We start from the raw sequence: 17,270 nt of genomic DNA, 5'->3' as shown, positions 1-17,270 counted from the left end.
CATCCATACCCTGTGAACATGTTTTCATGGGGCCTTCTGACTGAGCAATCCTGGTGATGTTGGCTCCTGACAGAGTGTTCAAAAAGGAGTTTCCTACACCAGGTATACAGGTTTCAGAGATAAGATTGTTTTCCTTGCTACAATTGGAATGTGTATTTCCCCAAAGAGCCTGTCTGTTGTCTTACAGCCATTACACCGAGGGTTAGATGTCTTTACATATGAAGGACTCAGAGAGATATATGAGTTGCTGTGCTGCTGGAGACTGATCTCAGGACAGTTTGTCCAGCAGCGGGGTGCTTGCTATGAAGTTTGAGCTTAGATTCTGCATCTTTCAAAAATCCCACTGGAAGCTGTGGAATTTCTTATTACTTTGTTCCCAGATCTGAATATTCTTTCTTCCCAATGATTTTATTGGAAGAAGCTTGTGTGTCTCTGTAGGATTCTGCCTTTGAAAGCAGAATATACAGACCTTAAATAGCTGCATAATACTTCTATGCTGTACTGGATATGCAGTTTCCACCTCTGAGATGTCTTCATTTCAGAGGTCAGTAAAATGCCACAGGCAGCTTCTTAAAATTTTTCTGACACAATGGTTTTTTGAAAGAAGATGCTGTTCTTTTAAGGGAATGTTTCATAGAAATATATTAATTTATTTCAGAATGTTGATGTAAGGATGGTAAAAATACTATTTCAGTAGCATCAGATGAATTGACTCCATTCAATTCTTTTGTTCTGATTGTTGTATCTAACTGGCTTTTTAATATATAGAACAAAACTTTTCAAATTTGGTAGGATGTCATAACTGATACCAGAATTGGTAACCAGAACATTTCAAATAACAGAGGTGAAAAAAACCCATATGAATTCCTTCAAAATTAACTGCTGAAATATTTGAAGTATGTGGGAAAAAATCAGAAGGTCTTGTGAACATTCTTTTGGCCAACAACAAAATCTTTTTATAGTTGCACAATCACCAACAGTGTTGTACATTGCCTTAGGAGTCATTTGGATATCAAATGTTATTCATGCAGACTGTTTCCACAACTAGACTGTGGTACTGCAGGGTGCTTCAATGCTGAGATTATGCTTCTTTAAGCTTTTTCTTTTTTCAGGAAAAAGGACTGCAAACTGACCCTTTACCTTTTGGAACTTTCTCAGAAAATGTTAACCAGGTAAATCTATATCTATATCTATATCTATATCTATATCTATATCTATATCTATATCTATATCTATATCTATATCTATATCTACCTCCTTTTTATCTTTAAAGTTATTTTAGACTACATTTTGGAAATTGAGGTGTGAGAAAGTTAAAACTGAATTATTGTGTTTACATTCCTTGCAGTGGAATGAATTCCTTTACTGTGGCTTTGGTCTCCTATTTGACTCTGACAGCAAACTAGTATGATCCTCTCTTCTGCCTTAATGGGTGAACTTGCTCATGGTTTGTATATCTAAGGTTAAGTGTCTCAGTTTAGATGCTTTTCACTGGTTTATTTTTTGCCAGCCACCCTGACCTGTCTGCTTTAGAGAGTCTTAAGGCAGTGGGAATGGGGAAACCACGGGGTGAGGATAGTTTTGGATTCAGCAAGAGGTGGGCTGCAGCCTGCAGGGTACTGGCTCCTCTAGGGACGTAGCTCTCTCTTGGAGTATTGTTAGGAATTTGGCATATGCAGCACTTGGGTTTTTACTCTGACTAAGTTTAGCAGTATGCAAAAGCAGGTTTCTAAAGCCTGAAGCTGAACCAAGTGAGAACTACAGCAAAATGAACTGTTGCAAGAGACTTTGCTTTGTGTAGCAGAAATGTGCCTATCTATTCATGGTGAAAGGCTCTGTAGCTTTTTCTGCATCCCTTAAAAATGTAAAATGAACTATTTTGGATGAAATTTCACCCAAGAAATATGTTACATCTTTCAGTGGAAAGGGAATCAGCCAGTTCTGCTGATTAATTCTCAGATATTTGTAAAATGTAATTGTGTTTGTCAAAGGTATAAACATAGTTTCAAAGTAGTGTATCAAACTGGTATTGAAACTACCATTTGGGTACCAGTGAGTAGAGGAACGGGAGAAGACAGTGTAACATAATGGCAGCAATTTAAAAAATGCTGGTATAGGAAAATGATAGGAAGGGGAGTGGAAGTATCTCTGTCAGGTTAAAAACTGTAATCTATTCTATTCCTAAACCTGAAATTACAGAGTAATTGGCTTGAGGTCTTCCTTCCCTCCAGCTGGAGTTTTCTTCCATTTTTTTCCTTACAGTGAGATGCCCTGACACTTAGAATGGAGATCTTTAAGATAATTAGCCCCTGACTAAGATTTTGCATTAAATGTTTGAAAGCTAAGAGGAAAGGTTTTCCTTTGATTTCTTTTTATATTGTTGAAATTTTCAGTGGGTCTAAAATAGTGTTTTTGTATAAACACTTTTTCCCCCTCAGCTCTTTTTCCTTTATGTTCTTCCTTATGTTCACAATCTCCTATTCCAAATTTTTCTGTTCTAGTCCTTCTCATACTTGTCTCATCTTATTTGTGCTTTCCCTGATGTTTGGAACATCTTTCCATCTTATTTCTGCAAATTTACAACATAATACAGTTATTTGTTTGTTTTTTGTTTTTTTTTTTTTTTTTTTTTTTACCAAAGAGTTCTGCTACCTTTATTTCAATGTTCTAGTCTATAGTCTATATTTGAATCATACTCCCTATCCTAAGCTAATGTGTCAGATTGCCTTTTGTTTTGTCCTGAATGAAATGTACTGGCCTCAGATACAATACTAGGATTTCAATACTAATGAATAATTCTGAAGAGAAGTTCCTTTTGGGTCTACTCAAGTAAGACATGTGTGGCATGTGGCAGAGCAGAAGATGTAAAACTGCTCTCAGTTTCCATTTGATCATGTGCTGCAGAGTTGGAGTCCAAATTTAAATTGTGTTAAGCTTCTACAATTTAATTTTCCAACACCACATGAGAAATGTCATAAAGCAAATGTTTAATGCATGTTTCCTGTTAAACACTGGTAAATTAGCCAAACACAAAGTCCTGCAAAAATAAAGGTACAGACAGAGTCAAATAAGCAAGTAGAGTGTTGGAGGAAAGAAATTGTTAAGAATGCTGTAATGTTGTTAAAATAAGACATGCTCCATCATTCTTGAAAAATCCTGGACCTTCAGTCTTCACTTTTTGTGTAAGAAGACAGATGTTCAGCTAATTCCAGGAACAGTTGAACTGGTGTGATGACTATAATATTTTTTGTGATGGTGTAGTTGGCTGTTCTCAGGAATATGATCAGCTCTTGATAAATCCTGCCTCTGTCTGTCTCTCAGTGGTTTATCTATGATTCCTATATGGAGGAACTTGACAGAATGGAAAAGGCAAAAGAGAAAGAAAAAGCAAAACCTGTTGCAGTAAAGAAGGAGGATCAGAAAACTGGAAGAAAGTTATCCGTTGTGGAGATACCGGTATGTTTCACAACGTGGGGGGAAAGGTTGTTCAAAGTCCTGGTGGAGGCATCTGTAGAGCAAGTCAGGTCAAAGTAAATCATGTTGGCAGTGTAGCTTGTTGTCTTAGTAGAAAAAAAGCACCTTTAGGAAATGCAAAAGTTAGTTTTTGCTAGAAATTGAATTCCCAAAACAGGATTTCTGTTGTGCTGTATAAAACAGGATTTTGATTTTGCATAATCTAATTTTCAAACCAGATTTCCAAGTGAGATATATAGCTCTTGGCTTTTGTGCGCTGTGTTTGTTTCACATTTTTGATTATTATGTGAGAGATAAAAGAATGAAATAGGTAGAAACACCCTGTGATTTTTCAAAGAGTTATAAGGGAGGATGGTTTTACATACAATGTTTCAATCTGAAAGGCACTGAAATTTATGATTATTTCAAAATACAGCACTGTAGTAAAACACTTCTCACTATTTTTTAATTTTAATTTTTAATGATTTTATTGAATTACAATTTATGCATTTTCTAATTATAGATACCTAAGTGGCATGCTTCTCAGAATATCAGGTATCCTAACACATGTCATGCCCTGATCTGATGCTGTGAACTTGCTGTGAGTGTGATACTGACTCCTAATCCAGATTCAGGAGTAACCTAGGAGTGCCTTGTGGGAACGACTGTTCATTCTATCAAAGTGACAGTATCCCCATCTTAAAAATATGATCCCACTTCAGACACTGACTGTACAATATATAGGGCAATATAGCAACCCTGAGAGATCTTCTTCATGTTCCAAAATGTTTTCAAAGGGTTCAGGAAGTTTCTAGTATGGTTTAACTGGCTGGTTCTTTCTTCCCCAGTCTAAGGTAAACAATTTAGAAGGCAAACTGAAATAATTTCTTTAATGACTGGAGCAAGATGCTCTGAGAATTATAATTCAGAATCATGGAAATCAGTTTGTAACTTCCTCCTAGAATAGGTGTAGACATATATATATAATGATAGATAGATGGATAGATAGATAGATAGATAGATAGATAGATAGATAGATAGATAGATAGATAGATAGATAGATAGATAGATAGATGGATGGATGTGTGTGTTTGTGTGTGTGTCTGTCTGTCTGTCTGTCTGTCTGTGGGTGGGTGTTTAATAAGAGCTGACTCCTGAAACTGGCTTTAGCTCTTTCCTACCATATGGCCAATACAACTGCAGAGGATTTAGCTGGTTTAGCCACAAGGCAGCACTGTGCCAGCATAAACCTTACAGTATAAAGAGACCAGGAACATGTTCTGTTAGGCTTCTTCCTGTGAATTGTGCCATGGAAATTCACAGTCCTTTTGAAAACCAGTAATCCTTTCACCTGTGTGTGTTTTGGAGAATTAAGCCTCAAGTCAACATTGCAATTACAGGCTTAAAGGGTGGACTGCTAAAAGCAAAATGAAAATAAAGTGAAACCATATTGTAAAGCACCTGCTGCTCACTCTGCTGACAACAGTGGGAAATTGAAATCCAGTCACTCATGCTATCTGTCCCTTTGGTGTTTTGCTTTTCACACTTAACACTTTCCAGGGGTCTAGAGGGGAAACCAAAAAGTTGATGCACTCAATAAGTGAAAGGAAAAGCTTCTTTATATAGAGCTGATGTCCCAAACTGAGGTCTGCTGTGAGGCTGATCAACCAACCCTGAAGTGTGTGAAAAACCTGATGAATTCTGACTCATTAACTGGAAAAAATGCAACCTGAAGTACTCCAAGGCTCAGATCAGACTTAAAACAGTTATTATGTCTGTTCAGATGTAGGTATATGGAAATTAAAAGCTGATGGTATCAGGATCTGTATTTCTGGCCGCAAGTCAGCAAATGGAGAAGTAGGTTTTGTGGAGCTGCTAACTCACACGTTACATATGTTGTTACACCATGCTAATTAAAACAGAGCTTTTCCAGCTGAGTGCTTTTTAAGGCCAGACTGTGCTTGGTCATTGCTGAAGGGAACTGTGGAACATCAAGCAGGAGACATGGCTGATCTGGATCAAGCTGCAATGGCTAGAAGCCACAATTAATTTCCACCATTGTTTTGGTCAGGCTAGGTATTAGCAAGAAAAACTATGATAGCTACTGAGATAGCACCAGATTTAACCCAAGGGAAAGAAGAAGATAAAATGAGTGGCTATTACCACGGGTGGGTCTCTCATGGAAGCTGTTGCTATGGTAGGAAGCCATAAAGGAGAAGATCCAAGAACTAGAGCCACAGCTGGAGATGATGGTAGGAGTTAGATGAGGATTTAAAAATGTAGTGAAAGAAAAGAGAGAGAAAACAATACTGGTGCTGAATAAGAGGTCAAAGGAGTGCATGACTGGAAAAGCAGAGAAGAACAGAGGGGAGGGGAAGGGAGGAGAGGAGAGCCTTGGCAGTTCTTGACAGAAGCCTCTCACTAAAGGAGGAGAAGTAAAATGAAGCTATGCATTGCAGCTTTCTTGCTAGGAAAAGCAAGAAAGACGTGGTTTAGCAAAACAGACAATAGAGGCAGCCAACAGGAAAGGAAGGGAGATAACCAAGAATTTCCACAGAAGGAAGGGTGAGAATTTTATAAAAAAGATTTGTGAGGGAGTAGAAGTTGGAATAATAGAAAATATTTGACTGGAGACTGTAATGAGGAACTCCTAGAAATCTCTCCATTTGCCTCTCGCTCAAATGGAAGTAGAGGGGAAAGGGTGTGCTACGTCTAATAATAGTGATACAACTTTTGGAACTTTTCCTCAGTATTTAATCAAGGCAATACACAGACCATGGATAACACAGAATACCAAAGTGGAATGATATTAAATTTTCTGAGCTGAAAATGTCTGGAAGCAGAGATAACTAGACAGAAGTGTTGTATCTGCCTGTCCTGCTCTTTCTGTTCCTGTACCATCTGTTTATGGCTCTGAATACAGAGAGGATACTCAATGATCTTAAAGGTCTTTTTCAACCCGAATGATTCTGTGATTCCACAGTTCTGACCCAGAGACATGGTGGTCTGACCCATAACCCTCCTTATGTTCTTGAATGAACTTAGAAATGACAGTATTGAGGCAGAAGCAAAATGCAAGGAGCTTAATGTAATTGGTGCAGGCTTGCTCCTCTCACCCTTAGATGGCAAGGTATGAAAACACAAGTCTGGCATTAAGGATTTTGAATTAATCTATGCAAAGAGGGGTGGAGCAATGTGATTAGACCATAACAAGGACATGTATGCAAGAGAGGTAAAATCAGTACCCTCAGTCTGACCTTTGCCAGCACATGGGGCAACAGAGTTAATAAGGAGGGAAAAAATACAGAACAGGGATTAAATATGAAATGGAATAAAATAGCACATATTCACCAAAGGTAGGCTGTGTCCAAATAATCTCATCTCTTTCTTAAATGAAAAGCAAGTTGTGTTTTTCTTGAACAAGCAAAGTAGAGGAAAGGTAACCTGGCTGGAATTCTGTTTAGCAATAGCAAAACTATTGCTATAGTGCTATTAGGCAATTATTAGATAGACCAGAAAAGTTGTTATTACAGCTTGAGAAGGACTGGTGGAGTGGAAGACTTCATTTTGGAGTATCAAAACAATCTTTGGTAAGGAGCAGGTTTATCTCTCTGTCATTACATTTCTCTCTGTAATGACAGAGAGAAATATGAGTGTGTTTCTCCAGCAGTTCCATGTTGGTTGGGGAGCTGTGATGTGGCTATGAGAGACAAGTCCACTGTTGGAATTTAGTCCAAACAAAATTTATATTTAACGGAGAAATGTGCATTCCTGAATCATGTGATGTTCTGTCTCACTTGTCTATCTCATAATAGCATTATCCCTGTCTGAGATGTGCCTGGTGAGACAGCCCACAGGGTCACAAATATCACTTGGAAGCTCTTGGATGATCGCTGTCATTTGTCATGTAACAGGTGAATTTAGAATGCAATTAATTTTCACATTATTGTTCACCTGTTCCTGGTCATCCTGAAGAGTGCAAGAGTTGTTACCAACTCCTCTGTCTTTAATATTAAGTTTGCAGTTTATCAGAATTAAAAGCAAAGAGTGGAAATGAGGAGATGAGTACAGCTATGGAATTTAATAACTGCTTGACATGATATCAGCTAGGGGATTTTATTTGGAATTTACAGTTGGTGTTTGCATTCAGGTGTTGGCTGGACAACAATGCCAACAGCCCTGTACTGTGCTTCTTTTCTTTGTAAAGCAAGGACTCTTCTAGCCACAGTATATATATTGCTAGAGGTATGCGTGGATATTGCACTGATTTCAGGGTGGGGTTTGTCTCCTGGATATGCAATTACACACCAGTAGAAGCCTACTAATTCTGTGCTGTTTGAATGAGACTCAGTCTCCCTTGAGTCTCTGCAGAGCCCAGGAAAGAAGCAGAGGGACAGACATAATCTGAGGTCATGTTCTTAGTTCTGACTGTGACTGTGTGGTGTAGTTTGGTCAACCCATTTCACTTTTTCATATTCAGAGCACACTCTGAGCTGTGTTTCTTCCCAGTGTTGTCACTAAGAAGGAAATCTTACTGTGCTGGCAGCCATCAGTTCATAGCAGGGGCTTTAAGATTAAAGGCTTTGAAACACTGGTGGGGCTTTGGGGCAGCAGTAGTGGAGGGGGATTCAGATGCTTGGAGCAGCAAGCTCTCAGAGCACTTTGTATATGCCTTGGCATTCTGACATCATTGCACAGAGCTGTGATGACATACTTATATGGTCAACACTGTGGACTTTCAGGCTTTGTCCTTCCCACTGCTAGCACCTAGGCTTCTTGTCCTTCTTTCTAGTTAGTCCAGTTTGGATTTCACTGGTGATCACACTTACACACAGAGTATAGAGAGCACACTCACAAAAATAGTTGAGAATGGAGTTTAGTAAGATACGGTGATCAGCCAGAGGGCTCTGTGAGAAGGCATATGAACCAGCCAGCTGCTGACAGACAAACAGCCCCTGCTGGGCTCTCTTTTCTCCACGTGTCCATGGATGTGTGAATGGATCAGGTTGGAATTACCCAGTGATTGACCGAAGGACTCCTAAATCCTGTGACATTTACTTAATGCACGGGACCTTAGAGCTCTCCAGGTAGAGATGAGAGAGTGCTCATGCATGACCAAGCCCCTCTGATTTCATCACCAAATCTGATTAATTGTTGGACAGTGAGATGGGGTAGGAATCATTTGTGTCCTTTTAGATCATCCTGCCAGGAATTACATTGAAAGACAAGACTCTTATGTACCTTTAGAGGTTAGTATCAGTATTGAGCTAAATCAGGAGCAAACACTGAAGTTACTGCAGCTCAGCATCTTGCTAAATTTATAATAAAGCAATTATGTTTTTTCAAGTGCCTGTATCACTAGGTTCTGGTATGACACGTTTCAAATTAATCTGTATTCAAGATCAAAGGACTCAGGTTTTTCAGTCACATGAGGTCTGAGGCACCTGTAAACAGGCAGGAAATACATTTTTTCTTCCTTTCTGTTCTCTTCAGCACGTCGATTCTCTAAGCATGGTTGCAAGGGCTGCTAAAATAGCGGAACGGATGGTGAACCTGAACACATATGATGACATTGCACAAGGTATGGCCCACTGAGAGGTGCTTCTAACTCAAGTCTCAAGTGTTAGTTCTGCACATAAGTACCTACAGCCACAGCAAGGACAGGACAGAACAGAGTAGAAAAATAACTAAAATGAGCAGGTCTAGGAACCTGCTGACTGACACAAGGCAAATAGTACATCAGACCATGGGCAAGCAAAGACCATGGCACATGAGCCCTGCTCTGAGCTGGCTGGGGACAGCAGGTCTGGTGAGCACTGCCCTCCCTGCAGCACTTCCTTCCCTCAGCAGGTACTTCACTCCTGGATGCAGGTGCTAGTGACAGCAGCCACAGCAGAGCTGATCCCTGCCCACATACCAACCATGGCAATGTCCTCAGTCTTGATGTCATTTTACAAAAGTAATTTTGCTGCATCTGCTCAGCTTCCTCCTGAAGAGCCATGTCTAGCCTGGGAGTGGCCTGAGGTCACACCTTGCTCAGGGCTTCTGTTTTCTTGTTAATTCTTTGTCTGCTGATCATCAGTTTGGTTTTTATTTTTCTTATGTGTGAGAGAACTTGTTAAAATGCATTTAAAGGGCTGAGTTCTGGTTTGGAGTCAGGACTTAAGAACTGAGACAGATTTTACACTAACAATTGGGTTGTGCAGAAGCTGTGAGGATAACAGATTGTCTTTTAAAACTTCCCTGACACTGAACTATGCTGATTGATTTCTGATTTATATACTGGGACCTTTCCTTGATTTTTTTGTTTGTTTAGATTTTAAATATTTTGAGGATGCATCAGATGAATACAGAGGCCAGAATGGAACCCTCCTCCCACTCTGGAAGTTCCAGTATGAGAAAACCAAGAAACTTGCAGTTACTGCCCTCTCCTGGTAAGTCTCTTCATTCCAAACTTAATCTCTACTGTTGAGTAGGGGAGTGGAATGGAATGTAATGAGGCAGGGCTGATTTCTCAGGGAAAACGGGTTTGATTTGTTACAGTCGGCTGCTTGGGCAGCACTGAAACCTGCCTGGTGCTTCTGGTTGCAGAGAAGATTGTGTAAGGCTGAATGTGACAGGTTTGTGCCCTTCAGCAGAAACTGAAGGCAGAGCAGGCTCTTTGCAGCAATGGGGAAAAGTGAGTGTGGTTAACGGGGCAAAGAAAAGTCCTTTCTTGGAAAAGCTGGATAGATGTGTTGTATAGTCCTACAGTATGCTGTAGGAATTGGCCCTGCATAGGACAGCCCCAAAAATCCAGCTATGTACTTGAGTGCTGACCAAACACTTCTTGTGCTCTGTCAGGCTTGGTGCTGTGACCACTTCCCTGGGGAGCCTGTTCTTGGGCCCATCCACCCTTTGGGTGAAGAACATTTTTATAACATTGAACGTAACTCTCTCCTGATGCAGCTTGATGCCATTCCCTTGGCTTCTGTCACTGCTCATCATGGAGAAGAGATCCTGCCCCTCCTCCTCACAATGACATTTTGAGGGCAGTGAGGTCTCCCCTCAGTCTCGGGTTCTCAGGGCTGAGCAGACCAAGTGACCTGAGCCACTCCCCACGCAAGGGCTTCCCCTCCAGACAAAAGAGGTATTTGTGTACTGGGATCTTGCACAGTTCAGTGCAGTAGGCATTTCCCCTGCAGTCCACTTTCACATATTTTGGTCAGTCCAAAAGTGATCACTGATACTTGCAAATCTACTCTCTTTTGTTCTGAGATATTATTGCTGTGGTTATTGCTGTGGAAAAAAACCCCACTTACCACCAACACAAATGAGTCCTTTCACTTTTTAACATGTTTGATGCTCCTCAGAGCTGGCTTGGTTCATGCACTGAGCATGAGACACACCTAGTCAGACACACCTGCCCTGTGCTCCCCTGCAGTTAGGCCTCCTCTTACTTGTTTGTGTGAGTACATTTGTGCCTTGATAAGGAGAATCTGTGGAGAGATAGAGCAGGATTGCCATCTTCTGCCTTTCGAGCCACTGTGGTATTATGTAAGAGAGTATCATGCATGCAGTTGTGTGAGAATTACAGATAACAGTAAAAATGAGAAGCAAAATTGGGAGAAAAGGCATCTTTAATAGGTAGTTTATACTGCTGTTAAATTTATCTCCAGGAAATGATAAGAGAAAGATGACTCTGAAAGTGGAAGAATTACTCCAAATTGCTTTATGGAATAAGCTTTTCTAATTCAATTTTTATTCTCTCATTTTTAGCAGTGATGGTGCATTTAGTGAAAAGAACAAGAGCATTAGGATGCCTAGGTATTAGCCCAAATGAAAAAGGAGAAATGAAAAGAGAAGTGGGTTTATTTTATCAATTTTCCACATATGTTCATTTAATGGAATAGAGTTCACAACACAGCACTGGTTGTGCTGTGTGAGCTCAGGGGTAACAACAGTACTGGTCTTTGTCCCATGGAAATCCTACCTGCAGCAATCTACCTCCCACAGCAGAGGTTGTAGAGAGAGCAGATGTATTTCAAGTAAAGGGACTTTTGAAGACACAGTAGATGGCTAATTGTTCATTGCCAGTATTTACCACAGGAAATACAATATTCACCAGCTGGGTCAGAAGGGAATTTCCCTTCCTGATCTGTGGTTGTGATCATGAGTTTATGAACTGATAGCTGTCTCTGAAAGCATCTCTCGTAATTTAATAACAGGTACAGAAAGTGAGTTTATTGATTTAGAAACTCTTTAATTCTTGCCACTGAAAGATAGAAACCTATATATTCCTGTCTTTTTGCTTTTCTCAAAGATCTAATTTTTAAAAGTAAACTTCCTGCAATTATGAAATGGATAGGCCAAGAAGTGCTGGAGATTGACATGTCTGTCTTTTTATCTTTTTCATCTACTGTTTTGATCTTCTGATGTTCTGCTTTTTTGTGCATCATGGCTTTGGACGAGTTGCTTACAAACTTTATTAGTGCATATGGTCAAAGGGCAGAACCCTCAGACTGAGTGGAGTCCTGTGAGAATGAACTCTGAAGTTAATGTGCGAAACACTGTGTATTGCTGTGGAACTACGTGGTTAATAATAAATGCCATCTTATATATATTTTCTCATTACAGGAATCCAAAGTACAAGGACCTATTTGCAGTGGGGTATGGTTCTTGTAAGTATTAAATGCAAAAGAATCACTGAGAGATTTAAAATATTTAGCAAGTGTTTTGAGATCAATTCAGACAATCCTCTGAGGCATGGATTGCATCTCGTAGCAAGAACTCACTTAATTTCATAGCAATAAGTTGAGATTTGACTCAGTACAGGGATTAGGCCTTTCCATTCCATGACATGAACATTCAGAAATACATAGGCATAGACAGCAATTACTGTAGGACTAAACCAAATTTAAAACAGGATAATGTGATACATAATGGAATTGCTGAACTAGTTTTTTCCTTTGTGGTCTGGAGAGCAGAAATAGACATGATATCAAAAGAGTTTAGATAGATTCATGGAGGTCCAGTTTGCTGTTGGAGGGATAAACCACCTGATTCAGTAAGTTGATAGCTGTGAGTTGCAGGGAGCTGAGTACTTACAAGGGGACAGACTGACCTTCTCCATTTAAACAATTGCTACGTGTTGGTGTAAGATACTTGGCTAGACTAGCAACAGGAATCTTTGATATCATCCCAAATATGTCTTTATTCTTACGTCTTTTTCTGTGCTCTGACAATGGAACCAGATGGGTTGTCTTCATTTACACTGGTAAGGACTGTGCTTTGCTTGCAATGTTGCAAAATTTCATTTTCCTTTTTAATTTACATTTTTCTTTTGACTTTCACTCCATCTGAGTCTGGAAATGTTCTTGTTAGTTTGCCAAGATGCCTAAATTGGCCTGACACTCTTTTTAATTCAGCAGGCAGCAGCTATTCTCAAAAGCAGATTAGAATCAGCTTTAGGGAAAAAAAGCATGGTGTGAGGTGCTCAGGATGTCCTTGCCTTGTACAGCGCAGCAAAATCTTATTGTTCTCAACCCTCTGTGCTGAGAGAATGCAGGAATTTAGTAATGCCTTCCCACTGCCCTGCCAGCCAGGTGGCAGAGGAGGGATACAAGCTCAAGAAAGGTAATCTCCCTGCTTAGCCTATTCCTTAACCTATTCATTTAATTGTTTTAATTTCATACACTTTGTACACTAGGCAAGACCAGTATGCTTTCTGGGTTCTGCAAAAGTATTAGTTAGTTCTACCAGGGTCCGTTGTGCCAAAGGCAATACAGAGATGCAGAGGGAGGAAGACTCTAACTCAGTGGTTTCCCATGTAGGTGACAAGAGAGCCAGAAATCTTCTTACCCCATTTTTGTAGAGGACAGAGGGCATAGCTTGTCTCAACCTGCTGAAGGCAACTAACAGCTGAGTTTCTGCTCTCGACTCCCCCGTAAGTCAGCACGGAGAGATCAGCACATCCAGAGGCCATCCATCCTGATGTTCAAGGGAGGAGCTAAGTGGCTCTCTGGAAGGGGTGATCCCTCCTCACAAGTGAGCTGAGGCAGAGCACCTAGCTGGATTCATCTCACCTCACTTTAGTTGTCTTAAATGACTAAAGTGAGATGAGATAAATCCAGCCCAGAGGAAATGATCCTATAGTCACACAACGACTGGGATATCTTTGGGTCTGCTGTGGCCATAATTACATCATCAGTCTTCTGAGCAGCAGGCATTTGGGAGCGCTGCCAAAACACAAGTAACACATTTGTCCTGCTGCCTAAAATGTACTTTTTGAAACTAAAGATCCCTTGTTTACTGTGGGTTGACACCACTCCAGACTCTTTCTTTACAGAGAGGGTCCTAGCCTCTCCCTTGCTTTTGTACCCTATTTCTGCAGTCTGCTCCAGTGATTTATTTGGATGGGGTTTCTGATGCTAACAGTGTTTCTTTGAGACAGACTCTTCTGAGCAAGGAAATATTGTCATCGTAATTTGCAATTCAGGGTTTATGCTGCCTGGCTGGAACTAATTTTTATTCCCATGAGGAGGAGCTGTCTTTCTGTTTTTATTTTTGCATAAATGAGATTGCTGGGTTTCTGGGTACACTGACAGCTTGCAGTTCAGGGTTCAGAGCCACTAGTGGGTGTTAGGCTTGTGTTCTGCCTTGCTGATGGGAACACTATGAATACAAGCTCAGGTCTTTGCCATCACCTCAGTTCATGTTCCAAAAGCAATTGTGCCTCTGACAGGCTTCAGAGGTGGCTTTTTATGTGCAGCTCCAACTGTCAGCACATGAGCTGAGTAGGGAATAACATTTTCTCTATGGCCAATGTATTTTATCCCACAGTTTCTTTGGATTTAATGGACGTAACTTTCCACTCAAGGATGTTTGAAGAGTACAGACTCAAACACAAAGCACTGGCAATCTGAGGTATTTGGCAAAGATGTCTACTCAGTTCTTCACAGTCTGAAGTAGGGCTCTATGTAGGCAGAAGAAAAGCACATAAAGATACATATACTGTTCTAACTTTCTAGTGTAAAATCAGCATAAGCAGTGCTGGCACAGGGTCCCTGCACTGATGTGACTGCATCCAAAGCAAGAGTTGCTGCAATTTGTGATCAAACTAAATTGGTGTCAAATCCAGACCAGAGCTTTCATGGAGCTTTCTTAGTAGATGTCCTGAGGCTCCCCAAAGCTGAAGAGTAAGTGTGGAACACAGAAGATGGAGCAGCTCTGGTTGCCCTCTCCTAAAACATAGAGACAGGTAAATACCGGGAGATTGGGCATACTTACTAGGCAGTCTTGTATTTTCCCGTTTCTCAAATGAACTGCCCAATGACCATGGATATTCTTTTATGTATTGCCTTGCACTGAGTGAGGCTGATGGATGGTTGGTCACTGCAGTAAGGGTATTCCCAAATAGGACATGCTTAGGATGCTTCAGTGAGAGGAGAAAATAAACCAAATGGCCTTTACAGCAAGGTACTGCCTTTTCCTGTTTGCCTCTCTACTTTATAGGCATTTTCAGAATCAGGCACTTTAATTAGAGATTAGAATCAAGAAAATGAAAAGTAAAACTAGCACACTCACAGAGGGAAAAGTCATTCTGCAGGGACTGAGAGGAGATATGCATAGAGATATGCTATTTGCCTCCTCTTTTTCTTCATGATGCCTTATTTCCCTTTATCTAGAAAACAAATAGTGGAAAAAATAATTAGTAGTGAATTCCCAATCCACTACTCACTCAAAAGATTGAATAAAAACAAAGATGAGCTTCATGTTACACCACTTAGGTTTGTACACAGCCTGTTTCAAGCCCCGGAGATTTATTCTAGGCAAATATTTTGTTTTCTAGCAAAATATCTTTCAGCCAAATACAAATTTGAGAGACACAAGGCGTCATAGAATCATGGTGTGGTTTGGGTTGGAAGGAATGTTAAAGATTGTTCAATTCAAATCCCCCTGCCACTGACAAGAATGCCACTCACTAGATCGTGTTGCTTAGGATATCAAACCAGTCCTTGAACACTTCCAGGGATGGGACAACAGGTTGTCCCAGCATCTCACCTTCTTCACAGTAAAGAATTTATTCCTAATATCGAATTGAAACTCTCAGTTTAAGAAGGTTATCCCTTGTTCTATCACTATCTGCCTATGTAAAAAGGTATCTCCATCTCTTTTATAAGCCTGCTTAAAGTACTGGAAGGCCACATTGAGGTCTTCCCAGAGCCTTCTCTTTTCCAGGTTGAGCAACCCCAACTCTCTCAGCCTGTCTTCATAGTGGGGATGCTCCAGCCCTCTGATCATGCCTGTGATCTCCTCTGAACTCAGTCCAACAGGTCCATCTCTTCCTTGGCCTCCAGAGTTGATCATCAGGCAGTGTAAAATGGGGTGGAAAATGCTAAATGTTGAGGAGACAAGGAAGAGATTATTGTGATGATGATGGCTAAGCCTTGGCTCCCTTACCCAAATTCTTGAGTATCAGGATTGAGAGCTCTTGCGCTCTAAGAAAAATGTATCTAAATGTCTCCCAGCTCTTATTCACTCCTTGATCTCTGAGAGTGTTTTCCCAAAGGGTGGCACATGCTAATGCTCTAAACAGCCAAGATATAGGCTCTGGCAGTGAGATTTTTTAAATTCAGTTAGTGTGTTTTCTGCTGATTCAATGCCATCTAAGTTTAAATCAAATCTTAGTATATACTTAACTGGATGCTGAATGATTGCATTCATACTTTTGCTAGAACAGTTATTCTATCAGTTGTTCTGACAAGAGGGATGGTAGTTTTGACAAGACATTTACCCTCTCCTTAGGTCTAGGGATCCAAATAATAGGTGAGATAATTCAGCAGGATTGGAGTCCTACACTGAGAGAAGCCCACTGCATACAGATAAGGTCTGTGATCATTAATTAATGTTAACTGCTTGTTAGCTGTTCCTGAAATGGAGAGAAATCCTTCAAGTTTTCTATGAGATCTCAGTCAAATTATGGAAATAACAATTGAGAACCATAGAATCATAAAATGTCCTGAAATGGAAGGGACCCACAAGGATCATGGAAACCCAACTCCTGTCTCTACATAGGATGATCCCCAAGAACACCACCATGTGCTTGTGAGTGTTTCCAAATGTTTCTTGAGCTCTGTCAGGCTTGGTGCTGTGACCTATTCCAGTGCCCAGCCACCCTCTGGGTGAAGAACCTTTTGCTGATATCCAACCTGAACCTCCCTGGCACAACTTCAGCCATTCTCTCAGGTCCTGTCACTGCTCACAGAGCAGAGATCAGTGCCTGTCCCTCCTCTCCCCCCATGAGGAAGTTGTAACTACAATGAGGTCTGCCCTCAGTCTCCTCCAGGCTGAACAGACCCGGTGACCTCAGCCCCTCCTCACGTGGCTTCCTCTCAAGGCCTTCATCATCCTTGCTGCCCTCCTTTGGATGCTCTCTAGTGAATTTATATCCTTCTTTTATTGTGGCACCCAAAGCTGCACCCAGAGCAGGACAATTTGCTCCCTTGCCCAGCTGGCCTGGTGTCCCCAGGACAGGGATGTCCCTTCTGGCTGCCAGGGCACTGCTGACTCATGTCCAGCTTCTCATCAACCAGGATCCCCAGGGTCCCTTTCCCTGGCACTGCTTTCCACCCCTCATTCCCCTGTCTGTCTGTACAACCAGAGTTGCCCCATCTCAGAAGGAGACTCCATCACTTGTCTCCGTTAAACTTCATACAGTTGCTGATTGCACATTTCTCTAGTCTGTCAAGGTCTCTCAGCACAGCCTCTCTGCCTTTGAGGGAAACATCAGCTCCTTCCACTTTACTATCATGGACAAACTTGCTTAACAGTCCTTT

At 40.9% G+C, this 17,270-nt stretch overlaps 1 protein-coding gene across 2 annotated transcripts in view; it reads left to right on the top strand.

Annotated features, from left to right (window-relative positions):
• DNAI1 (dynein axonemal intermediate chain 1) overlaps positions 1–17,270 on the top strand; it is a 135,738-nt gene that overhangs the window by 19,938 nt on the left and 98,530 nt on the right. The window contains exons 8-13 of one of the 2 annotated variants that reach the window (XM_058043986.1): positions 1,113–1,172; positions 1,349–1,405; positions 3,322–3,456; positions 8,947–9,034; positions 9,770–9,887; positions 12,070–12,113. In XM_058043986.1, the coding sequence (XP_057899969.1) occupies positions 1,113–1,172; positions 1,349–1,405; positions 3,322–3,456; positions 8,947–9,034; positions 9,770–9,887; positions 12,070–12,113 (502 nt within the window). The remainder of the gene's footprint in view (positions 1–1,112; positions 1,173–1,348; positions 1,406–3,321; positions 3,457–8,946; positions 9,035–9,769; positions 9,888–12,069; positions 12,114–17,270) is intronic. The other variant, XM_058043987.1, reaches the window with a different exon arrangement.

Source organism: Melospiza georgiana, chromosome Z (genome assembly GCF_028018845.1).
Source record: "Melospiza georgiana isolate bMelGeo1 chromosome Z, bMelGeo1.pri, whole genome shotgun sequence".
In the NCBI taxonomy this organism is placed as follows: Eukaryota; Metazoa; Chordata; class Aves; order Passeriformes; family Passerellidae; genus Melospiza; species Melospiza georgiana.
Note: the sequence above shows the minus strand (reverse complement) of the source record. Positions and strands in the feature narration are given on the sequence as shown.